This window comes from Ammodytes marinus, assembly GCF_949987685.1.
Source record: "Ammodytes marinus genome assembly, chromosome: 10".
NCBI classification, from domain to species: Eukaryota; Metazoa; Chordata; class Actinopteri; order Uranoscopiformes; family Ammodytidae; genus Ammodytes; species Ammodytes marinus.
The window spans coordinates 14,475,846-14,501,386 of record NC_137214.1 but is presented as its reverse complement, the minus strand read 5'-3'; the positions used below and the strand labels follow the sequence as shown (position 1 = coordinate 14,501,386).

The following is a 25,541-nucleotide window of genomic DNA, read 5'->3' as shown; positions in this document are numbered from 1 at the left end:
GAAGAGGGTTCCAGTTGCAACCTGTGAAGCTCTAGTGAACTACATGCCCAAGAGGGTTAAGGTAGTGCTAGAAAATAATGATGGCAAAACAAAATATTGACACTTTGGGCCCAATTTGGACATTTTTTCTTAGGGGTGTACTCACTTTTGTTGCCAGCAGTTTAGACATTAATGGCTGTGTGTCGAGTTATTTTGAGGGGACAGTACATTTACACTGTTATACAAGCTGTACACTGACTACTTGACATTGTATCAAAGTGTCATTTATTCAGTGTTGTCGCATGGAAAGATATAATGAAATATTTGAAGAAATGTTAGGGGTGTACTCACTTTTGTGAGATACTGTATGTGCTGCCTCACTAGTCAATTTTCACACAACAGCATAAGACGGAGGAGGGGACGGTGACAGCTTAACAACAGGGAAGGCAAGTACACTGATGTGATGCACTGTGTGGCCACAGTTTTTATTATTTTATTATTATTATTTTAATATAAATCTGTCCATTATCCATTGACTTTAATATTTTTCTATAAACAGCTTGCACTCTTCTGGCAAGGCTTTTCCACAATATCTTAGAAACCTGGCTGCATTAGTGAGGTCAGGTGATATGGCCCGGCTCCCAGTTGGTGATTTGAGTTTACACCAGAGGTGATGAGGTTGAGTTCAGGGCTCAGTGCAGTAAAAACTGTTGGAAGCACACAATTGCTTAGAAATATAATTGTTCAGTGACGCTCATTAGACGTTGTGTCATGTGGTTTGCTGTTGAGATCAGAAAAAGTGTACAGTTCTTTCAAATCAGAGACGAAATGATTAGTTTATTAATTGATTCTTCAATTGATAGAAAAGCAATTGTTTTACAATTCATCAATTATCAAAATAGGTTATGTAACTCTTCAAGCATTTGACAGTTGTAGCTTCTTGGAGATTGCAGTTCCTTGTCTTACATTGTTGTAATTTGATTATCTTTGGGTTCTGGACTGTTGGCTCAACAAAACTGCTGTACAACCACAGTCTGATCTGTTGGCCTCTGAGCCATGGTGGGTTAAGGACATTGCTCTAGGGCTCCTCAGTGGTGTTAATGAGGGTATGGTAGAGTTGCTGTTTCATTTTTCAAAGTCGAGATCCAAAGCTTCATCTGGCGGGTCACCACAGATATCAATAACTAGAATTGGCAGTTAAGAAATTCCAAAGATATGTTTTAAGTTGTCAGGAACACTTCCGCTGTTGTATACTTTGTCTACCGGAGATTATCCCTGCCTTCCAAATCCTATACTCTTTCTTTTTGCTATTCTACATACTACATAAAACATATGTAGTTAGCATGCAGTAAGCAGCATACAATTGGGAACAGTTCACCATAAATTCACTCTTTAAACTTGCCTTGCTGGATGTATGCACAGTATGTTTGCGCCTACGGCCCCTCCGACCATCACCTCAAACACAGCAGTCATACACATTCACACCATTACCTCAAATTCACACGAGGCAAGGTGGGTGAAGTGTCTTGCCCAAGGACACAACAACCATGACACAAGTGGCAGGGTGGGAATCGAACTGCCCCTCCGATCATTGGCCGACCCACTCTACCACCTGAGCCACGGTCGCCCTTGTTACATTTAGCACGGCTTCCAGGGCATGCTGCATCTAACCACATGTATTTGGACATCCTAAATATTTCTTCTTCCATACTTAATAGCAGGGAAGTATGGGTAACACAGCCTGCATTCAAATGTCCTGTTCAGTACTACGTATTTCACAAATGTTAATTTCTTTATGTTTTTTAAATATATGCCTTTATAGAGTAATTATTGCCCACTGCCCAGGTAGTATTAGACAACGATGATGGCGGAAACCAGTCAGTTGAGTGTTTCATTATGTCAAAATTGAAACATGAAATTCATGTATGAAGCTCACCTTCCAGTTTTGATGAATATTTTCGCACCATTTAAATTCCTGCCTGCACAGTTAGGACAACAGATGAGATATCTAATGCTGGTTTTTCTTTCATCCAACGATATTTTTCCAAGATACTTGCACACTGAAATTTGATAAGAAGCAGTTCTTGCGGCTTACTGCTTATTTTGTACTTTAAAACTAATGAGATATGATGTTACATCAGGCTATTTGATGAAAAATTAATCTATTGTCAAAGTGCAGAAATGAAGAGTTGTTTATCCTGAAGGGCACAGATTAGCTCACAGCTCAGGTGGAGATGATACAAGTTGATTGATTCAGATGTCGTTTAAATTGTGTCTTGCAAGTTCCCCTTTTTCAGTCTTGTGGGATCATTGCAACTCTTCTTGAGTTCTTTGCTTTATTTGACTGGCCTTTAGGACTTGGCATTCAGCAATCAATAGCTCCAGGGGCCGGGGTTTGATGGGATGAATACTAATGTGGCAGAGCAGCATTGGCATATGACTGACTCTCTATAACTTTATAGCTGCTGTTATCACTTAATCCAATCGTTGTGTCTTGTGTGGCTAATGATCATCACATTGCAGTGCTCTCTGCATTAGGCTCATTGATTACAGTTAATCTGTAGCTCCTAATTCATAACGTGGTGCCATCTAAACAAACACTGCATCCCAGAGTTCCTACTGTGCTGTTTATTCTGCTGTTAACAGAAATGTAATCATCTCATGTAGTCAAGGACAGCAGTCATTCTTTGTGGCACTAATGTTATGTAAACCTTGTTGCAAAGATGTACAGAAATGTGGGAGTTGCAATTACAATTGTAATGTGTGTGCTGTTTTAGTAGTATCCAGGGACTTCAGCTTGTCTCCAGGGCCTTTTTTCCCCTGGTCTATCTGAAATGTGTTTGGAGTCTACGTCTACGGCCATCTCAGAAGACACACACATAAGTGACTCGAGTCGAGTGTACCGCTATCATGCTGTGAAATAATCCTCAGCTAATAATAGTTTTTTGTCCTCAAATGTAAAGGAGAATGCCACCACTAGATGGACTGCCACACTAAGAGTTGACTAAAAACCAATTGTTAGAGCTGGTTTTCATGCCGCTGGAAGATAAGAATGAATTTGGCCCCTTTCCTTTTTAATTTCACAGAATACTTATCATGGTTTCGGTTTGGAAAGGGCCTCTGACAGCTTTTTATCTGTTTGAAGAGATGGAAACAGAATGACTTTTATTGCCTAGACAGAGTGATGAGACCAGAATAGGAATACGACAATTCTTATCAGAGCATTAAAAAAATTAGAACCTCAGGACAAGAAATAATGTATCAAGTAATGGATCTCGCATTCCAAACATAACCTAGGATAGAAGCTTGTTAGCGAAAATGTATTATATCAAGTCAAATGATCCTATCATTGCTGGAAACTATCAGCTATAAGCTGTGTAAATAAATGCTATCGAAACTCACAGGGGAAACTAGGGCAGTGTGTAAATGCAAAATATATAAAAGATTGCTTCACTGTTTCAGAAAAAAAGGGTGGGTAACATGAGTACAATCCTCTATCACATTACATCATGGTAGCACAGCCGTTTGGATGGATACTATAGATTGGGCTGCAACATTTTTTTGGAGAGGGACATTTTGTAAGTTCTATACAGTATCTGTATATGTTTGATTTGTTACAACCTGAAAGTAGGGGATAAGTGGATGTGGGTTTAGAATACTGTTGATCATCATAGATTTGCGTGTGAGCACTGAACACAAAGTACACCTGAGGATGATGGGAATGTCATTAGTTTTGCAGGTATTTAGTCAAAACCAAATGAGTAAGGATAGGAACATCGACATCTGTACTTATTATCATGAAATTCCATTCAGTCACCATCAAGGTTTTATTTATGAGGCTTTGTCCTCGCAGTGGACCCATTTTGAGTCCATGGTCGGTTCTCTGCCTGTCATTCCCCTCTCTGCCCCATTTCGTCCTCGTCTCTCTGCACTATAAATGAAGCATTGAAAATGCCAAATAATTTTTTTTTAACAACAAGGTTGACAAGCTTAACTTACATCCAAGGTGACAACGAGCAACAATTTCACTTTTTATTACTTTTTTTAATCGGACACCACATGAACCAAAGTAATGGGTACACATGTTGGTATTAACCCTGGTAAGCACAAGTCAGCAATCCTACAAAGGATGCTTTAGTAAGGACGTTGGGAGCAGCTGTAGAGAAACATAAACCAACCACATAAAGGTGCTCCGATAGAACCAAAGTGTGAAAGGGGCTTTGCTGAACCACATTTTAAAGGTTAACACTGCATTCATACTCAAATGAATTTTTATCTCTCTTTTGATATAATCATCTTTTCACCCAGCCAAGCAGGATCTGTGTTATTAGAAAACATTTTGACTTCAGCTCATCCTCTTCTAATTTGGCAGAGATGTGAAGATGAGACGACTGATAACAAAGGGAATCGATCCAGACCTGATTCTGTGTTGATGGTGTACAAACTCTGATCCCACTTAGAAATCAATTAGTATTCAGCTTTTTCATTTCATCAGACTGCAGGGAAATGATATGAAAAGAGAAGAAGAAGACATTATATCCTCCAGGCTGGTACAAAGTCTGCGTTATTCAAAGCAAGGGGGAATTTCCTAATCAAAGCAATCCTTAAAGGCTAGGCTATGTCTTCCATTTTTCAAGAATGTCATTTTAGACTCAAGGTTCAAATATTTGTAACCTTGACTTGAACAGATAGCCTATACTAGAATTATTACTGAGGGCCTCTGTTTGGCATGTTTCCTTAATGGAAACTAAAGAGAGCCTCCTGGCCTTTAAAACAAACAGCGGTGTGCCTCACTGGGGCAATTAAACCCTCCATTTTTATATAGCAAACTGATTAATTTCTTCAATGAAAGTCAGCTGTATCATTGAGGTGCAGTCATCTTTTTATTTTAGCAGAAGATGCTTTTACAGTTCTGTGATCTTCCGAAATGTTCTGACATGTTATAATGAACAGATAATAAAAACTGTAATGAGTTTTTGCATTTTCACTATAGTTTTACATTGACTGGCACATTGTCATGAAGAAAGGTGGATTTTTTTCTCCTGCCTCCTCCTGATTTCTCATTTTTATTGACCATGTTCATGTCCGTCAAAGATGCGGTGTTTCCTTCCCAAGTGGTTTGTCATACTGGCAGCAGGAGAGAAGTGAGCTTATCTAGTTTTCCTATACAGGATTACAGGTAGGCCAAGAATCAGTTGAGAGTGTGTAGAGTATGGGTTTTTGAATTGATTGGTGACGTATTAGCCAGAATCGATAACCAGAGACTTGATGCCAAATCCTTAGGGTAATAGGTGTGAGCCCCAGAAATGCATTTCATTTGAAATGTCTGGAAGGGGAATTACATTGTTAGGTGCAACAGCAATTTAGACAATTTGAAGAACATTTCCAACATTTCCGATGCTTTTTTTATTTATTTTTTAGACTTTTTCATATCTCACCTCACTTCGCTTTTTGTTAGGTGGCAATTTAATGCTTGCTTTGTGGCATGTAATGTATTAAGCATGTTTTAACACTGTGCTTTTAACATTGCAGCTCCACACGGCCAAAACAAATAGCTCTTTCTGTGTACTCCTTGTTATCGACAGCGCTGTTGCCGGTAATTGCCTCAGGAATGTAATATTCAGCCCTAAAGAGCAGCTCAAAGTCTCTCTTCCTTTTAAATTACTGCGGCTTTGATTTGATTATTCGCAGGAAAACATTAACCCAGCTCTGATTGAGGCTTATTGTTACAGCCTTAAACCATGTTGCCTGCGGCTGCCGCACAGTTAATGCTTCTTTCAATCTAATGTAAATTCAGCTGTGCGGAACATACTGTCAGTGCAGTTGTGATGCCTTATGTAGGTCAATTCTTCTTCAGCGTTAACTGCTTGGCCTTGTGATGAGTGATTTCATTTTGCGAGGGAACTGCGGTTGTATTATTCATACTCCCCAACAGAGATTGGAGTTGCGGTGCATTAAAGCATAACGTTGTCATTTCCCTACTCTGAGAACTGCTATTCCCCTTGCCCCAAATTACAATTAAACCCAATATTTGATGCTGGCCCTTATTGTTTTTTCTCTCGCAGACACAAAGCCCCAGTTAAACCCCGTCTCTCTGGACATACAGTATGTCATTTTATTAGTTGACGTTTCTTTGTAGAAGCAGTTTCACCCCCTCCCCCCAACTGCAGTTTCAGTAATTTCTCTGGAGCTTGCTAGCAAATAATTCATGAGTCTCTCTGTCATTGTTTGATAAGAGAAGAAGATTGTCTCACTTCACATTTAATGCATACTGGTCCCTGCATTTTCCAACTGGCTCCAGAATTGATCTGAGCTGCCGCACTATTTTTCTTCAATGAGGTAGCTGAACACATTAGGTGAGTAGCGTGAAATTGACCTCTGAAAAGTAGCAGTGTGCGCTAGTTAGATTGTAAAGACAGCTATTAAGGGCATTCAAACTATACAGATTCTATTTGGGGTCTGCACTATGGGTATCACCTCAGTGCCCTTGTGAATATTGCCTCATGGTGGTTTCACTTCTACGGCTGCTGGATAATCACTAGTCCAGATAGAATAACAACTTTCCATGGGAGCAGTTTCTCCCCTTTACGTTGCTGTAAAGCAGCATGAGGTCTCGTATATCTTTTTGGGTCTGTCTCTCCAGTTGATCTAATTGGATACCCTCTGTTGCCTACAATGAATCATTGCTGAACTTCTTCTCTCCCCCCAAGTTCTTATTTGTGTTGAATTCACGGTTCTCCTGAATCACCAGCCACAACCTTAAAACGTGTTTTTGTCCCTAAGCACCAGTCATTGATCTTGTTTCCTTATTTTTATTTAAGTTTTATTTATTATTATTATTATGTTATAGTTGTGTCAGTATCCCTCTTATTCCAGTAGAGGATTATAGGCCTACTTTCATGTTTTCTGCTGCCCCTAGGGAATGGCCGTGAGTTCAGGCTACTCTCCCCACTCCTCTAATTGACTTCTAATTTAGCAAATGCATTTTAAGGTGGAAGGAAAAAGCCGACCCCTCTTTGTTTTCTTATACGTGGAGATGACATTTCCACCTGCACTCGCTGTATTAGTATTGTTACTTATCCCTCCTCCTCGTCCGCCCTTGACACTTGACCTTCACTGACGCAGATGAAGGTCTGCTCCGGCACAGTGACTTTGTTGACAACGCCTTTCCAAACAGAGGTGAGGCCATGGGAGTTGTTTTGCATTCATCCCATGACTTTTCAGGGAGAAGTTTAAATCCTGCCAGCTCTCAGGCTCTTCAACATGGCGGGCTTCTCACTCAGCTGCTGATCCACACACCGCCAACACCTCTAGGAAAGTGGCCCCGATCGAAAGCAAAGATTTTTTTAATTACTCGCCCGCTGCAGAATGGAAAGGCACGGGCTATAGGCCTGAGGGTATAAGTATTGATTTGAGCGTATGATGTTTTAATGAGCCAGGGCGTGTAAATGATTTGTTGCAGTTGTGTATTCTTGAAAGACCAATTTGTTTTGCTTTTCTTCTGCGTTTTTTCAGTTGATGGATTCACATTTGAGTCGGAGGCAGATTTGAGGAATTCCACACGGACCAGGATGTCAAAGATCTCCAAGGCCGCCAAGGCTGTGAAGAAATTGGATGTAGGCAATGTAATCCGGGCCATAGTGAGATCAGGACAAGCAGCCCCTGGACCCCCACTAGGACCCATCCTGGGACAGGTAAGATAAAATAACTTATTCATGATAACGATTCCCCTTCTTGTTCCATTTGCTCACTATGAGTAATCACAAGCTTTAACTTAATTGCTGGAGGGACAGCTTCATTTTATCAGCCGACCTTTTCCGCACACAGCTCTTATTAACCGCGAGACAACCTGAGCCTTCCCCATTTTCTCATTGCCAATCACATAGTTGCCTCTCTCTCCTCGGGCACCTCAACGTACATCCCCCACCACTACCTCATCCATCTCCTCCAATAGCCCTTTTCATATTCCCATTCTTATTCTAGTCGCACAGCTCTGTTGTGCAGGTGGGGTGCTGCACTCTGCCTCAGTCTGCATCCCCCCCACCGTTTCCAGGCCAAAAAACACAAACACCTCCATCCACAGCAGCTGTCGATATCCGTTAGCCCTCACTCTTTACAAGCCAGTTGATGGAATGGGATTGAACCTGTGGAGATTTTGTCTTAAATTCTTGTGTACTTGTCTCTGCTTCAATGGCTCCAGGGAGACGTCAGAGGTTGTCTTGATTTTTATTTGGCTGTGATGCACCACTACAACTTTTTCACCACCGATGACAATTCCAAGTAGAAGAATTTATGTTTTGGCTGGCACAATAATAAAATAAATCTGCAGTCCTCAAGCTTTGAGCAATGAACAAAAGGCGGTTTGGAGTGAGTGGATAAAAAAACAACTGGGGCCGCTGAACCATTTCTCACTGTAAATAAAATCCTCCCTCTGTAACCTAACTGTTCCAATGCTGATGCTCTGTTCATTAACCCCATCTGTGTGTTTGAAGACACAAGTGTATTATTCTCAATCTGTCTTGTAAAATGTATATTATACCTTACATTGTAAAGGCACAATCAGCTCCCGCTTTAATGGCCAGCTATTTAAGTTTGATTGTCCTCTGCCAGATTGAATGAAAGCAGCCCTAGGGCTCGGCCTGTACATACAAATGAGTTCCAGTTAGCCTCTTTTAATGGGCAGTGCTCATCAGCTTGGGATGCTGTTGCTCGCTTTGAAACCAGATCAATTCTCACAGCTTATGCCTCTCTGCCACTTAAAGGTGAAGTAAGCGGTTTATTTATGTTAATATAAGTGTTAAATCGCTCTTTATTCATACAGTGATCACTTACATAATGTGCGCGTTTCATAAAGCCGATCTCTCAGTCAGCTGCTCTGCATGTAATTGGCAAATAAACTTATTGGAGGATCCCGAAATTTGTATCCAATCACAAGAGAGAACGCTACAAACCGACACCCATCTCACTCATGGTCTCACTGCCGGTGCACGCCAGAGCAACAGATGGGTGAATGTTTATGCGCCTACATTGGCGGAGCAGGTAAAAATCCTTCCCAATGTCTGTTTTGATGGTTTTTATCATGTTTTATCACACTTATGGATCTGAGATGATGCTAGATAACTTGCTGCTTGAAGACCGCAGTGCATAAATGTGGTGACGTAGGGACGAGCGAGGGGACTGCTAACTGCAGTAACTGACAGGAAGTTGGCTAAAAGAACCATTCCGATTACAGCACCTTTTAATGACAATGGCAGTCGGAAAGGAGAATGGAAAAGTGAACAAAACTGGCAGGAAAGAGACACATGTGATTTATAATATCAGGATAAAAAGCAAATGTTGATATGTTAGAAAGGCGTTAACTCAAGTGAAAATATCTGGAAACCTGAACTTCATGATTCACAATTCTCTACTCTTTTGTTTAATTGTTTCTCTATTTGTCTCTACACAAGTACTCTGTATTATTTCCATCTATTAAATTCCTATATTGGGGCTGCAGTTAAGCAATATCTTCTCTTATGATTACTAATTTTCTTGATTTAATACAGTTCTATCTACAGGTCTAGAAAATCACAATCCCAATTTCCCAGTGCCCAGCGTTCCTTTTTATTTATTTATTTCCTGACCAGCAGTGCAGAACCCCAAAACACTCTGGCTAGGAGGAGATAAAATACAGAAAAACAACAAATTCTCACATTTATGAGGCAGGAACCATCTCGTATGGGTGAACTTTACAGCTCTGTCACAAAAACCTCTGTCAAAAAAAAAAAAACCTATACCACCCCTCAAGCATGGTCCTGAAGCTCAGTCCTTTTTTCACTCCAAACCTGGTATTATTTACAAACGTTATGTCTGTGTTGGTTGAGACCAAACCAAAAAAAAGAGCTTAAAGGAGAGTGAACATTGGTCTGTCATTCATTAGGTGGCCAGAAGCACTACTCCAAATTAAATGTAATGTTTCTCTGTAACTGCAGGCTGTATAAATAGGAAATTGTTTGCTAATATATTCGCTTTATCAACCAAAACTTTGGACTCAGGTTTGACAGTCACTTCACTTTTGTATGAGTAATACAGTGGGTAGTACAGTAATTATTTCTACAGTTGGAAAACATCCAGACATGTTTATCCAGTAACAAAGACGAGGATCTACACTTTAATCTCATCCCATTTCAGCATCCTTTATTTACTGCTAAAATAAATACAGCAGTCAGGATCTCAACTGCTGCCAAGTACAGAGACCGTAATAACCCAATTTTACTGTCTCTGCACTGTTTACTAGTTAGATGTCGTAATTGATTTTAGGATTTTTTTACTGATCACATTTAAGGCTCAGCTTAATCCTCCTCCCCTGCAGCTGCACTCGAGATCATTTATCTGACGCTGAGAATTAAGACTCTCCCCGTCATTCAAAGCTCAAGGTCATTGAGATTTTCTGTCTATCACATTTGTAGCATGGCCTTCCTCCAAAATTTGATTTAACTCACTTCAATGGAATAACTGTTCACTTACAACATTATGCAAACACGTTTTTAATTTCGTAATTGCATTACCAGACAGATGGCTTGTCTTTATTAATGGCAGCTTCCAAAAGGCTTACATAAAACTCCAAACAACAAATCATCAATTTCTGAACAATCATCTGTGTCTGTCACATCTCCTAAAATCTGTGACAATGACATGAGTCATTTGTGATATTTTGGGGGTCCTTCCCTCCATTTAAAAAAAAACAAAACACTGATTCCTTCCCCAAAGTTGCTATGGTTGTAATTTGATGATTTTGAAGAATCCAAAAATTTGTGACACACAAATAGTGCTTGAACACATATACTGTGTAATCTTTACTGCATGTCTTGCCGTGTACACTTGTTCCTCACTGGTATAGAAGCCTGTTAAATTAGGGTTGCAAGATTCAGTTGAAATTATTTCATTACTAATTTTTTTTTACGCCACACTCAATTTTATGTTCCTCTTGTTTTAATTTTGTTTGTATTTCTTTCCTTTTTTAACCTCCACATTTAAAGTGGACCTATTATATTTTTCGACTTTTATGACCTATAAACATTGTTATAATGATTTATAGTCATGTTTAACCATACTAGCGTATCAAATAATTCCGTACATGCATTTAGACGTATTCCCTGCTGACCGTCTGGGGTGGCTGTGTAGAGCGCTAAACGCTAGGGCAGCCGGTCGAGAAATCATGTGTTCAAATCGGTTCAAATTTCCTGCCATCGTGTCGTCACGATTCCGGATTTTTCCATGTATGGTAACATGCTGCTCAGGCAAGCTCCGGCCATGCCCCCACCTTCCTGCTCTCAAAACTCCCCACGCACTGCTGAAATAGTTTTCCGGAATGAAGGTAACCAATCACAACGGAGTGGGGTTTGCAGGAGGGAGGGGGAGGGGGCGGAGAAGCACAGAGCCTAGTGTAGAGAGAGACTGCTGTGCTCGCTAGGGTGAGAGGAAGAGTGTCCTGAAAATCTACATGGTTTTTTGTGATGTGATTCGTGTCAGGTTGCTCTATAGCAGTTTTTAACAAGAAATTAAGACCAGAAAAGTAGTATAATAGGAGATCTTTAAGGTATTTTCTCCATCTGTTTTTTGATTTCATAAAGGTGCAGTATATTCAATCAATTGATAATTTTGAGCATCATCAATTAAATGTTCAGACTATAAAATGTCAGAAAATAATGACAAATAGCCCCTCACAATTTCCCACCGCAGGTGATATCTTCATATTACATTTCTGTCAGACCAACAGTCTGATTAAAAAGCATATTTCATTTCAGTGGTGGAACATAGCCAATTACATTTACCTAAGTACTATACTAAGACATAATGTTGAGGTACTCGTACTTAACTTGAGTAATTCCATTTAGGGCCAAAGGTAAAATTAACTAAGTTGTATATATGATACTTTTTTCTCCGCTACATTTATTTGTAACAGTATTTCTACTCTGTGGTATTGTGCTCATTTTCAGGTTCAAAATGTAATTTGGTTTTCTATGAGAACTTTTTAATGGTGTACATTCCAAAGTTACCTTTTATTTTTCTCAGTGCCATTGCTGAATCTCCTCTTTTCAGCATTTTTCTGAAAAGCTTCATTTGAGAGCATGTTTCTTAATGCCCTGCCTTCCAAAAAGCCCAGTCTTCTCTAACTACCGGTTTGAATCTAACTGCCAGTTAGATCTGGGGGTGTGCGTATCAAAGATGGAGGTGGTGGTAAGTTAAGTTGGTAAAAGGGGAGTGGCTTATCCCCTTATGACATCATAACTAAGGTTTTCAAAGAGGTGGAGGTGGAGAAAAAGACGAAGGTTTTTTTTCTCATACTTTGTAAGTTACTAGAGACACATGGGACCCATATAAATGTTGAAAAACCTTGAAAAAGAGCATTATGCATAATAGGTGACCGACAACAGTAAGTAAACACATAATCATCCATACAGCCAAGACACTAACTGCTGATTCTGTCTTCATTTCAATAGTACTTTCAGGCAGTTGCTAGTTCAAGCTGTCTCTTTCAGCCCAGTGCAAATTTGACCTATACAAGTAATGCACACAATGGGGAATAGCACAGCAGCCCATTATAATTGAGTTATCAGTACTTTCGCTGTATTCAAGCATTTGAGGCTGAGGCTAAGTTCCCAGTACAGGGCTCCACTGCTAACAGCTCCTGACTCGGTCAGTGACGATGTTGATTCAGTAAAGCCAGTTCAGTTCAAAGATGCGCTGTAAGAGAGTTGTTTGTAGATCTACTGAGCACCTTTAATTCATTATGATATCAAAATAAAGAAAGCAGAAAATCCTCACGTTTTGAGAACAGAAACTGTTCTGCATTTTGGTTTTTACGAATACCCTTTGAACAATTAAGCCACCAATACATTAGTTGATATATTTTCTGTTGATGAGCAAAATTAAATGTTTCAATCGTATGACTTTATTTCGTCATTTGAGTGTGAGGTAAATTGACCATTGCCTATCTCCTGTTTCAGCATGATGTCACCCCAACCTCAGAGACCAGTATTAGTATGCCTTTGTCTCCGGCATTGCATTGCATATCATAAGAGTCTTGGTCTTTTGCATAATTTATTTCTCTTAGAATATTCTTTTAAGTTTTCCTCCAAAAGCCGCAATGATGAGGGTGTGAGCAGTGATGAATGATTCAGACATCTGTCTGTTAAATGTGGCTCTTTCTGTCAGAAGCTCGTAGGCGCACTGTAGCTGTTACAGCGTCAGGGGTTATGAGTTGAGATGGGGTGTAACCAAGTGCTCAACTGAGCAAAACAAAACCATATGTTTGTCTTGAGGTGCCTGCCTTTGGACTGTTTGGGATGTCATCGTTATCAGGGGTGCCATCATGTTGTGTGAGTTTGTCTCTCTCAGCTTGTGTGCTCCATCAAGCTCACACTGTGTGCAGCAAACGGTAAATAAATGGCAGTCGGCAGAAGCTCTGCTTTAGGCAGTGGCTCCGTCCCTTTAATCTTAGCCAGCCTCTCCTCTTCGTTTTTTTATTCCTCATCTCTGACTAACCACCCTTGACAGTGGAAGTGCAGAGAGGTAGGCTGCCTGTCGACTGCGGGGCAAATTTAAACAAACGAGAGAAATAAAAGAAGGAACGGGAGACAAAACTAGGGAAACTGACAGCTTTGGTACAGGAGAATAATTACAGGCTAGAGTGAAATTAGCACAGGTGCATGGAGGGGAAGAATGGAGAGCATCAGTAGAAGGGTGACAAAGGAAGAAAGGGAACAGGAGAGCAGCTCATGCACTTTTCTTCAGGAGCAGGTTATGTGATTCGGCGGGGAGCTGAAGGAAAATGCTGAGCGGTGTAACTAGAGCCTAACGGGTGTAACAAATTCTAGGAGGTATTTGCCGAGGCTGCTGCCTATTAGCAATATGAAAAGTTGCCCAACAGGGAGTGCAATCCAGAATGTGTGTGTTTGACATATACAGTGAAAAGGGAGAAGGAGATGAAAGAACCAGGGAAGCCCAGAGTTTGACGCTGTCTACTACACAGGTTATTCCTCTGGTTTTTCCGTAAAAATCTCTCTGGACATGAGAGAAATTCCCCAATGAAACATAGTGAATGTCAAATTTTTTTTCAAGCAAGTGTTTACATTAGTCTGAATGCATCCCGTAAATCTACACTGTAAATCAAGCATAAATCGGTGGGAACAAGCGCTTGCCTTTTGCCAAATGGCTTCAGGTTCAATTAATAGGACCATTAGAGCTCAGAGGAAAGGCATTCACAGCCGCTGTGAACAAACAGGCCGTTCACTCTGAAAAAACATCACACGCACTCTTGCTACAACTCTTGATACGCTCACCCCATCACATCAATAGTTCTCTCTTTTTCAGCATTAAAGGCAGACAACACGACAGCACACTTAGGGATTACAGCCAGAGGATCTGATCTGATGGGGCTGCTGGCATAATTGTGATAAATGACGGCCTTTTGTCAGGGTGACGCTCCATGAACCAAAGAGCATTTTGTGTGTGTGTGTGTGTGTGTGTGTGTGTGTGTGTGTGTGTGTGTGTGTGTGTGTGTGTGTGTGTGTGTGTGTGTGTGTGTGTGTGTGTGTGTGTGTGTGTGTGTGTGTGTGTGTGTGTGTGTGTGTGTGTGTGTGTGTGTGTGTGTGTGTGTGTGTGTGTGTGTGTGTGTGTGTGTGTGTGTGTGTGTGTGTGTGTGTGTGGCATCTGCTTCAGTATGAGGAAAACACAAAAACATGCAATTTTCTGCAAGAACAGGAGATGATTCACCCTCATATAGGGCGGTTGAAAGTATGAGGCAGTTATTTTTCCCAGAGGCCTGTTGGCCCTGAATAATTTGCACCAATCCTCCTGTTTTTCCGCTATTTGTGGGTGACAGTGTGCCAATAGCGCTTCGACAAAATAGCCAATGAACTGTCAACACAAGGCGAGTATGAAACATTTTATTAGTTTGCTCTCTGTCCTGGAGGTGTAATTGACAACAGCTGTGGAATAACTTCACATAATACAAATGGCATATGTCCAAGTTCGACACGGCGCACATAATGCGTGTGCCTCTGGGCAACAGAGACTCGTAGCTCCATGAGGAAGCAAGGCACTTGACTGTACTGTACATCCTCTGTACCTGCTGCTCTGACCCATAATCCCATGATCCCATGGTGCCCCAAATACTCCAACACCCACAACATGAAGGAAAGGCTCCATCCATAATTTAAATAAAAAAATAAAAACAAAAGTGACAAAAAGGGACTTAAGAGCTGGACTGGCAGCTAAACAGATGTTGTCTTCTCTATGAAAATGACTAACACAGGCAAGTAAAGACGACAAAAGACAGCTAAACATTACATTTGAATGTGTTGTGAAACTGTAAAGGGATTACTTACATTGGTATTTATTCTCTGAAAAACAATGTACCAAAATAGACCTGTACTGTAGTTTGTGCTGCAATAGGATTATGATGCATAATGCCCATCTTTAAGCCCTTCCGGTGTCTCCCATAAATAGTTGGCATCTTGAGTTAATGCACATGTTGTTGTCTTATAAAGATATTCTGGATGGTTTTAACATTATCAGCAAAAGCGGTCCTCGAATATATTTGAAGCATCTCTAGCTGCTGTTCAAATTCTGCTTTTGGACCAGATAAAAGCAGTCACAATACCAAGAGCAAAGTTTGGCATGGACCGTTGACCATGTGGTACATGATTCTGCATGTTTTCCCTCCATCCCAACACGACAGGGAGTGATTTCTCTGATCAAACGATTTCCTCCAAGAAGTCTAATAAGTGATATCAGTCTGTGTATCAGCCTTTTGGTTTGAACAGAAAACTGGCACCACACTTTGTGAATGGATCCTTCAATCTCGGAGGTCATGACATAAAGGGATTTTAGGAGAAAACACCTGCTTCACATACTACATTTATATTTTCGGACTCTTCTCTTACATTTGCATTTTTCAATGTGAAAGACTGGATAGCTTTACCTTGTATGACTACTGAAATCTATTTAAACCAGAAAAAAATTGAAGAAGGGATCATCAGTAGACTTTGATTTAAATGGCCACAAGCCTAAAGGTTTGGCTGTGTTCGACTTCACATTGAAATACTGGAGCTCTGTAGTGTGGGTTTTACTGTTAGATTGCTTTTGAATCATGGCTCTGTGGTACTAAAGGGGGGAGAAAAAAAATCATCACTCACTTTTATTAGACTTTTCTCTGTGAAATTTCCCGTGAAGTGACAGAGAAAAGGTCACAGTCTGTATTTTGGCGTGTAATGGCATAAGGGTGTCGATCAAATGTTTTCACACAAACCACAATAATTCAACTCAAATTTAACAAATAAACCACAGATGACTGTTCCTCACCTGCAAGAAGAAAGAGTCATGATTAAAAGTGTTCACAATGACAACCTCAGGGTGTCTGAAAGCCACAAATTCAACAAACCAGTGGCAGTTTGGGCAGCTGTGCCCATATTAGGACAGGAGTCCAAACCACTACACAAACACCTCTGGAATACCATTTACAGTCTTGTAGACGTGTTCACGTTGTTGAATTTAAAAATACACTCCCACAAATGAGTTATTCTTAGCACAACATAATGTGCAGAAAGCAAAGCTTGCCAAATGCATTTCCACAGCTCTGCGTTAAACCAATCAGTTATTCTGAAATCCAATCTGTTTGGATGTGATACTGGTTTTTTGGCGTGGGTGTGTGTACATGCATTTGTGCACGTGTGCATTTTTTCGATTGACTCTAGAGTTCATGAGAGATGAAAGAGGGTCCTAAGGCCGTCTCTGTGGGATCCAGGCTGACGTGGGAGAGAGTATGACTTTGGGAGCGAGTCAGGGTCTGATAAGGAGATGGAGGAGCCTTTCCCTGAGCCTGGTCCTCTCCCCTCCCTGAGCTCTGGCTGGGCAGGGTTGAGTCTCCTGGTTCTGCTCCAGCCACATTCCCCGCTCCCACAGCACCGCTCTCCAGTTTGTGTCTCTCCCAGGCTGAGCTCAGCTTCACGGCCAGAGCCAGCAGGTTTTTCCCTAGGAACACAGTGGACACACGAGAGTCTCTGTACCACAGCATACCCGTGCCCCTCAGGGCCAGGGTGAAGATGTTGATAGTGACCAAGCTGAGCCAAGGGTACAAAGGCTCCTTACGGGGGCCCCTCTGTCCTGGCAGGCCGGTGGACCCGAGCTCTGTGAGGGCCACACATGGCAGAAGCAGCAGGAGGGCGTAGCAGTAAAAGAAGACCAGGCCCTCGGCCCAGATGGGCAGCCTCGGCTCAACGACCACTGCAGCCCCTCCTTGGGCTTCCCACAGCCCGGCCTGCAGGTCAAGCACATCCAGGAGGTCCACCACCACCCACAGGAGCCGGCCCCGCACCTCCTGCTTCCTGCGCTGTGGAGTCATGTGGTCGGCCCCGGTCAGGATAAGAAACAGTGAGGGCAGGCAGATGGACAGAAGCAGCGTCAGGGTCTTCCTGGCCAGCGGGTCGGGCGGACGGCGCTCCTGCCTGTAGTTATGGCAGACGAAGAAGAGCTTGAGCTGGAGCAGCGACAGGAACAGGAACCAGAGGGCGTTGGCGAAACCGCGCCGTGGCGACCGAGCCTCTGACACAACACCGGCCGACACGAAGCGTAGTGCGAGCAGGAAGCCCGCGTCACCTAGCAACACCACCGCACACTGCCACACACTAGGCCCCGGATGCCCACGAGTCCCCGGCATGCTCTGCTCCAGCAGGTAGAGGTCCACCACTGCCATCGTGCTCACCGTGACCAGGGTTGATACGCACACCTGGGGCGTGGGCACCATACCTGAAAGAGAAGCACACACGTGCACAGTCTGTTAAATTTCAACAGGATTCAAACTCTGCACACTTTCCTTTACATTGAGCCATCTGTCTCTGGTAAAACTGACAATTCTTTGCAGTATAAGAACTAGATTGCTTTTTTTCCAGCACTGATTCAAACAAAATGTAAACTAGTTGGATTTTTGTTGCTATGGTTAAAGGCATCGGCTGCATAGTGAGCTGTGTGATCCCTTCATCTTTGGCCAGAGCTATATCCACCCTGGCTGCTCAGGCTTAAAAGCCTGTTAAATTGTTTTCTTTTCTACTTTGCAGCTGTTTGAATTAAATAGTCCAAACATTGCTTTGTTTGATTCTGACATTTTCCCTAAGTTACTGTTTTATGTCTGTAGCTGTTGTTTTTGTTCTTTTTGGTACTCGTCTTTTCATTATTAATTAATTGCGTTCAGGCGCAGCTAGGTGCCCTGTCAAGCCTAGTCTCTGGCTCTATAGTATGCCATGTCTGTTCTCATACTGTGCTGCAGTCTTTTATCATTGCAAATCCCCCCTTTCATCTCAGATGAATATTGATAACTCGCTATTTGTTTAAAGATGCGTTCGACTGTCTTTGTGTACACACTGTGTACATCTGGGTGATCGCACACAGGCAATGCTAATTTGGCTAAATATGTGGGTGTAGTTTTTTTCTTTTTTTTGCTGCAGCTCATATCTCAGCCACAGACAGATAGTTTATACCTCGGTATTGACATAACGTGAGAAATTAACATTGACTTTGCAGTGTAATCGAACCGACGTCTCGTTATCATATTCAGCTATAAAGAAAATCGGACGGACTGTCTGTTATCTGCTCAGCGCCACTCGGGGGTGTCAGACCCCTCCGCTGGATCAATGACATTATAATATAAAATCATTACCAGCTCAGATGTGTCATAATGGTAACAGTTGAGCCAGATCGAGCGATTGTCAGCATGAGTGTAGCCCCTGAGAAAAGCCTGCCAGGGAAAAGTGTGTATTGATGTCTTGCCGATAGAAGATGCATCACATCCCTCACTGTAAGACTAACAGGAGCTCTGCCATCTCCTCTGTGCTGTGTGTATCGTTGACGAGTTTTGAGGAACTCCACTGGGCAAAAGAAAAGGGGGTTGAGAGGAGACTGAGCATATGACTGCAAGTGAAAGATTTAATAGGCCTTTTGGCTGTCTACATGCTTAACTCAGTGTTTCTGCATGATGGTAATGGTTTATAAATAAGCTCAGGGGGTGAAGGGTTGAAGATGAGAATGATGAAAATGCTCATATGCCGATGGAAAGTGACTTCCAACCACTTGTATGAAGAAATGCATTTCATAAGCCCACCTGGCCTGGATGAATCAAATTGTCACATCACAGGGCAATTTGAATATCCAAGATAATAATCTTTTTTGAACAGATGAATCAAAGATATGAGGACATCAACCGATACGCTGCTCTGAGGCAATGCTGGGAGGACATGCATAGATCATGCCAGCTTTGGTCATGTGTGATGTGCCTATGAAGCCTTGTGTCTCGCCATACACCACCACTTTATTAACATTTTAACAAATTGGATGAATTTCATTTCAACCGCAGATTGTCAGGATATTGGAGTTTAAATGGGTTTTCGTTCTTTCCTCGGGAGGAACATCACCAGGTAGGGGAGGGGGGATGGGGAAGTTCGGCTCTTGCCTGAGGTTATTCCACCTGCGCCTTACATTTCGCCCTGGAGATCTCCCTGTCAGACCATGTTTTTGTTTTTGACACCCTGTCAGTGCTGTGTAATTTATTCTGTCCTGAGTGAGGGGGCCTGCGATGACAGCCCACATGTCCACTCAACTCATCAATAATGACCCAAATTCATCATCCCCCTTGTCTGGGAAGTGACACTCCTGTTGACAAGGTGAGGCAAACAATTTTGCTGTAAGTAATGGCATGTAAGTGTGCAGGCGAGAGATTTGTTCATTTTGATTTTGATTATTATTTTTTTGTCCCTTAAACTCCTTTCACTCGAATATCTAATACACTTTGTGCCTTTAAGGGCTTCATGGCTCTCCCTCCATCTGCACCCCGTCTCCGAAAAATCTCTCAAATTCTGCAGACAAAGATAAAGCTATGGGTGGGGTTGCCACTTTCCTATTAGTATGGGGTGACTTCAAGGTGTAAAGAAAAATGCATGTTGAGCCAAGATTAATTTGCCTATACACCCACAGTTTAAATCCATAAACAAAGCCTCACAGAGCTTTCAAATTGCACCAAAGACAAGAATCTTTCAGAAGTTATCGCATGTGCCACTGTAGCACCAAGGGCGTTAGGACAACATCTATGCCATTGTATGCTAAAGTAATTAATTAATAGAGAGCCGGGCAGTGTGCAATCCCTGATAATACCCTGTTGCCTAAATCCCCTCTCTAGATTTAAAGCCACACGACTGAAAACATCTGTTGATTTTGTCAGGTTGCGGATCAAGTGTTGCCTCGGGGGCTTGTTGTTATCAGCTTTGTTTTTTTCTTTAAAAATTGAAAGAACAAACCCAATGTGGTTCTCAGCAGCTGCCTCACAGCATGCGTCTTGCATCCTCTGTCAATTTTAACAATCGCTATTAAAACCGCTTCTCTGCAACACCTGTTTTATAACTGCCCTATAAACGGCAGGTATTGTGGGGTTTAATCCGTCCATGGTTTATGCTAGTAAAAGTGAATATTTAGTTACCCAAACCATTCGTCTTGCACTTGGGCTCCGATGCTTTTTCCTGGGCTTGATTTACAGCGAGATGTGTGTTTGTAAACTAGAAGCGCCTTCAGTGACCAATAAAAGTCTATTTTATTATCGTTGATGAGCCGGGCTTGGTGGTAAAGTCTTCTTCTCACACACTCCGGCGTGTTTGTGCAGAGTCGAGCTCCGGAAAGAAATTTTATAATCTCGAGGCTGTTAGGGAAGTCGTAGGCTATAGTCACCGCCACCGCCGCCGCAAACACCCAACCGACCCGAGTTTGTAGGATCCAAAAAGAAATGCTCGAGATCTCTCCGTGCAGATCTGGCGTGGCCGGTATATGTCTCCGTCCGCGGCTATTGCAGAGGCTCGGTCTGAATCTTGTCACCTCCCGCAGTGTGGAGGTCTTGTGCGTCTGCTGCTGCTGTTTGTCTCTGTATCCTTTGACACAGTAGCGGCAGCGGGGGCAGAGAGCTGTGCAAGGGGCTGCTTCTACTGCATCTGCTGCTGCTCGGTCCGTTGCTCCAGCCGTGCTGTTCGGTTGTCAGTTCAGAAGTGGAGCATCGGCAGCGTCGTGGGAGAGACCCATATACAGTGTATGGAGAGACCGCAGACCAGTTCGCCAACCCGAGGAGAATGGGGGGGGGGGGGGGGCTCGTGTGAGAGAGACGAGGCGGAGCGGGTGCAACTGCGCGAGGAGGACTAGCGAGCAGGAGAAACTCACTCACCCCCGTCCGACTTTGGGGTTGTGTGTGGTGTTAATTTGTAAGCATGCTACGTGCTTCAGTCCAGACCTCCCACCCATTTACTTTCCCCTCCCCTCCTCCTCCTCCCCCCATCATCAGCTGTGGAAGTTCAGCTATACCTGAAAGCACCAGAATACTGTATAGTGTATACTAATTGGCTATGGTAACTGTGGTGATGGTGCTACTTGCAGAAGATTAGTTCCAGTTGTTTTGAGAGCAGGCTGATTTACCTTCTTTTCCCTACTTCTTCTTTGCTTTAAATTGAGGAGCGGAGGGGAAGTGGAGCAGAAGATGCTTGTGTAGCCTGTAGCAGATTTAGAAGCCAGAAGGCAGATGTTACGACTTTAATTAGTCCTCCTTCTGTCTACTTACTGTCTTAGTCACACAAGCAAATCATCCCTTCTGTTGTAGATTAACTCATTACTGCCGGCTTACTGCATTCTCAAACAGTAGGATTGAGAAATTTCTGAGGCAGATCTGGTCAAAAAATTAATGTTTGGGAACAGTTTTAATAAAAAAGGCAGGGGGGGGGGGGTCTAGCTGCTTTCCTCGTACAATCATTTAATTTCAGCTTCTTTGTCAGTCGAGGACGCATTTTAAGCAATTTCAAAGCGTCACCTTGTCTTCAAGGTCCTGCTCCTTTAGGTGTATCTGACTGAAGGCGTTCCAGTCTGCACCTTTAGCATATAGCGCTCAACTTGCACCCCTTTTTCATCTGTGGCTCTCAGCGTGCCGAGTTCATTTCAGAGTGAGAGGTTTAATCAGACTGGTGAGAATGTGGATGGAGAGTCATCTTTCTTGTCAGATTCAGCTCTGCGCTCCGCTGGCTTCCAAAAGAGAAGAGAGATTTTCCATTTTCTTCACTTCAGAACGGGGTTTTTTTGTTTTTCTCGAGCCCTCTTCTTCTCATTGCCTCTCTTTCACCCCTGTACTTGTGTTTATCACATTATCTCCTCCATCCTGCCTCTATTCTCCTGTTTTCTTTTCTGTTTTTTGTTTTTGTTCCCTGTGGGTGTGGTTGAAGGTCATTCGGCGCTCTGGCTTGTTTTCAGAGAGTGGGGAGCGAGGACGGGGCCAACAGTGAGAATAGCAGAGCAGGACGAGGTGCAGCCAGGCAGGCAGCAGGCTGTCCACAGTACTGTGCAGTCATCACTTTTCTGCCTCAGACATGATTGTGGAAGTTTGGAAGGACACATGGGGTTACAGTCTGTCCAAAAATGCCAAAGGCGTCAACAGTGTGCAGGGCATTTTAGACCCGAGGCTGACCTCCACAAACATGGCAACCAGGGGAACACTTAATCCGCTCACCTGCCTCCTCTTGGCTCTTGTCATCTCCGAGTGTGAGACATGAATAAAAAAAGCAGTCCACGGATTTGCCATTGCACTCCTATAATATTTTCTGACTCTTGATGGATACTTCAAGGTAAGAAAAATATAGAAACTGATGCAGCTGAGCCAAAGATATCATCCTTTTTTTACTCTACAGATTCTTCTTCCTTGTCAAAACCTGACACCAACATTACCCGCAAGGCAATTTGACCGCTGACAGCTCAGGCACAGATTCAGTGCAGGTATCGCAGTATAGCAGCTAATGTCGCCTGAGGAAAAGGTGAAAAGGCTCTGGAAAGCTCACTTTTCTTCTTACTCCACTCCACACACTTCCCAGATATTTTTAATTTTCAGCTCAAACTGCGTGATCTCCCTTTAGGCATTTATCAGATTTCGCAGAGCTGTTCCTGACTTACCGAGTGAGTTATGAAGTTACACTATTGGTCGGTCGAGTGTCGGAGTTTCCCTATTGGCCTTCTCTCAAAATCAATAAGTGCGAACAGACCTTAATTACATCCTCATTACTGGTAGCACTATAGAAAAACTGTAGACCAATGTTTAATATCCAGTAATTCACATTACAGACACTACCTCTGGCCATGTAACAATTAGGCCACAATTTAACATATTGTCCATACACAGTCCAACCAAATACTAAGTTTTTCAACCCAGTGTTCTTTTCACCTATGGACTGGTACTCTGCACCCAAGAAATGTACTCTGAACACTCAACAAAGACAACACCAGCTTTGTTAAAACATTGCTTTCATCTGTAGTTACAGCCTGAATTTTTTCTAACCCCTGCCTTTCTTTCTTTGTGTGTTTCTCCTCCACTTGTCAGCATATATCTTGTGTTGTTCAGACATCTCCAGCGTGGAGTCTCAGCTGCCTGCAGTTCAGTCTCCTGTGTTGCTGCTGCTGCACGCTCCACACGTGATTAATCATGTGAAGTGGCAAAAAAGCACAACACTGTCAAGACTGTGAGGGGAGACCTAATGGAGTTGAAAATGGGATGTTTTGTCATAATGCAATCCATTTTGTTCCACCTTGGTGTGCACACTCGCCTGCTTCCTTGCTTTCACCATGCCCTCAAACCAGCAAATTCTTCTCCTTGTGCCAGGTTGTGAAAAAAATTTAAAAAAGCGAAGACTGTGTCTATTTTAAGGTCCAGACGGCAAAAGAAAAAAAAACACTGCTGAAAAGTTGTGGCTTGTTTTGGTCGTTATAAAGATGAGTCCCCGAATTTGGTTCGCTCCGTCAATTCTGCGCTCCATGGCCGTCTGAGAAGCAATGCTCTTGGGCTCTTTAATGCGGGGCTGAATATGGGCCTCGGCACAGTTCACTGGAGACGGGGTGGAAATCGTTTTCATTTTCCACTTTTAAGACTAATCCACTGATTCCACGGCGGAAAACCAAGTGGAATGCATGTCTGACGTGAACTCCATTTATTTTGTGCTGTTTGCTGTCTGTTGGACCTATACACTGCCTCTCAGTTACCCCCTTTCTGTAACTGAGGGTTCAGCATGAAACCTAATCAGCTGTATGACGCTACAATGGGGCCCAATGTGATAAAATGCCAACAGTGGGGCAGATTAAATGAACAAGGTAATGAAGGTAATGAATGAGGGAGTTTCACACTGAAGAGTTTAATTAACCTTGCTTCCCACCAGCCTCTCTCTCTCTCTACTGTAACACCTTAGCCACTGTGCCGACCACTCCTGGGCAATTTATCGAGTGGCCTTGAGCACCGGGGGGCAATTAATCCCGCCTCTTGCCCCAATGCCTTCTACTGCGTCTTGTGTCCTTTATCTCTAAAGTTTGCTACGCTCCCGAGCACACCATTCTTCTCTTGACCTACTCTCTTTCTCATCTCCCTCCATCTCTTCTTCTCTTCCTCTTCTTCCACTACCTTTCATTTCCTCTCTCCCTCTTTTCTTTTTTGCCCTGTTTGCTGAGACACCTGCGACCACACACTGTGAGCTCTTCCTCACCGTCAGCAGTCCCTGGCAGCTTAATATGCACACATACCCCCCCCCCCCCTAGAACCGATAGTCATGTCAGATTGAAATAAGGCTGGAGTATTCATACATAAACATACACACACACACACACACACACACACACTCTCTCTCTCTCTCACCCATATTCATGAGGAACTCAGCCTTTCGCTTTACCTCTCTCCCCTCCTGTTGTTCGCTCAGTTAAACAAACCCCCCCTCTCATTGTTCAAATATTGGCCAGGATCACTGGCCACAATCTGACAACTTTAATACACCTCAGCTGTCCTTCTCTTTGCCATTTCTGTCTATCCTCTACCCTTCACCCCCCATCCACACACACACCATCCTGCCACACCAGTGCAACATCTTGTTAAAAAGAGTTAGTGAAGCTGAAAGGCCAATCACATTAACACGGAGGGAGTGTCAAAAAAGACTGCAGAGAATATGGTCGACGGGGTCGAATCATATAGAAATGTTCACCGATTTTAATTGCAAATGACTAATTGCTCCCGTAATTATGAGTAAGAAAACTCAGCCGCGCTGCTCTTGAATGGATCGTATAGCAATTACTCAACACTGTCACAGCTGGATTTGACGGCGGGCAATATCTGTGTAGATTAGCGTTTAATCCTGGTGCCCAGGATCTCAGAGGTCTTTGAAGATGTGCGGCTGAATGTCCGCGTCCACAGCCGGCGTGGAAGGGCCCCCGCCTTGGGGTGATGGGCTGCAGCCATTTTATACTGGAGAGCAACCCCGGCTCCAATCAGTCATGGTAGAAGAGAGAGGATTTATCCATGCTGCTCGGACTCGAGGATGATTAGATGCTCAGATGCAGTGAGAGGGGTTAGCGATTTGGCCAGGGCATCAATGTTAGTGTACCAGTTCTCGCTTACTGATACATGTCATATGAAGTCCTGGGGGGTGGGCAACCTTGAAACTTGCTTTCATATCACGTTTAAAGAATGTGGTTGCAATAACCAA

At 42.8% G+C, this 25,541-nt stretch overlaps 2 protein-coding genes across 2 annotated transcripts in view; one reads left to right on the top strand and one right to left on the bottom strand.

Moving 5' to 3' along the window:
• mrpl11 (mitochondrial ribosomal protein L11) overlaps positions 1 to 25,541 on the top strand; it is a 40,673-nt gene that overhangs the window by 6,085 nt on the left and 9,047 nt on the right. The window contains exon 2 of the mRNA XM_080035678.1: positions 7,495 to 7,673. Coding sequence (XP_079891804.1) covers positions 7,551 to 7,673 — 123 coding nt within the window. The 5' untranslated portion in view covers positions 7,495 to 7,550. The remainder of the gene's footprint in view (positions 1 to 7,494; positions 7,674 to 25,541) is intronic.
• tmem265 (transmembrane protein 265) overlaps positions 16,715 to 25,541 on the bottom strand; it is a gene marked incomplete at its 3' end in the record, with an annotated part of 224,620 nt that continues 215,793 nt past the window's right edge. The window contains exon 3 of the mRNA XM_080035680.1: positions 16,715 to 17,769. Within this exon, the coding sequence (XP_079891806.1) occupies positions 16,715 to 17,767 (1,053 nt within the window). The 5' untranslated portion in view covers positions 17,768 to 17,769. The remainder of the gene's footprint in view (positions 17,770 to 25,541) is intronic.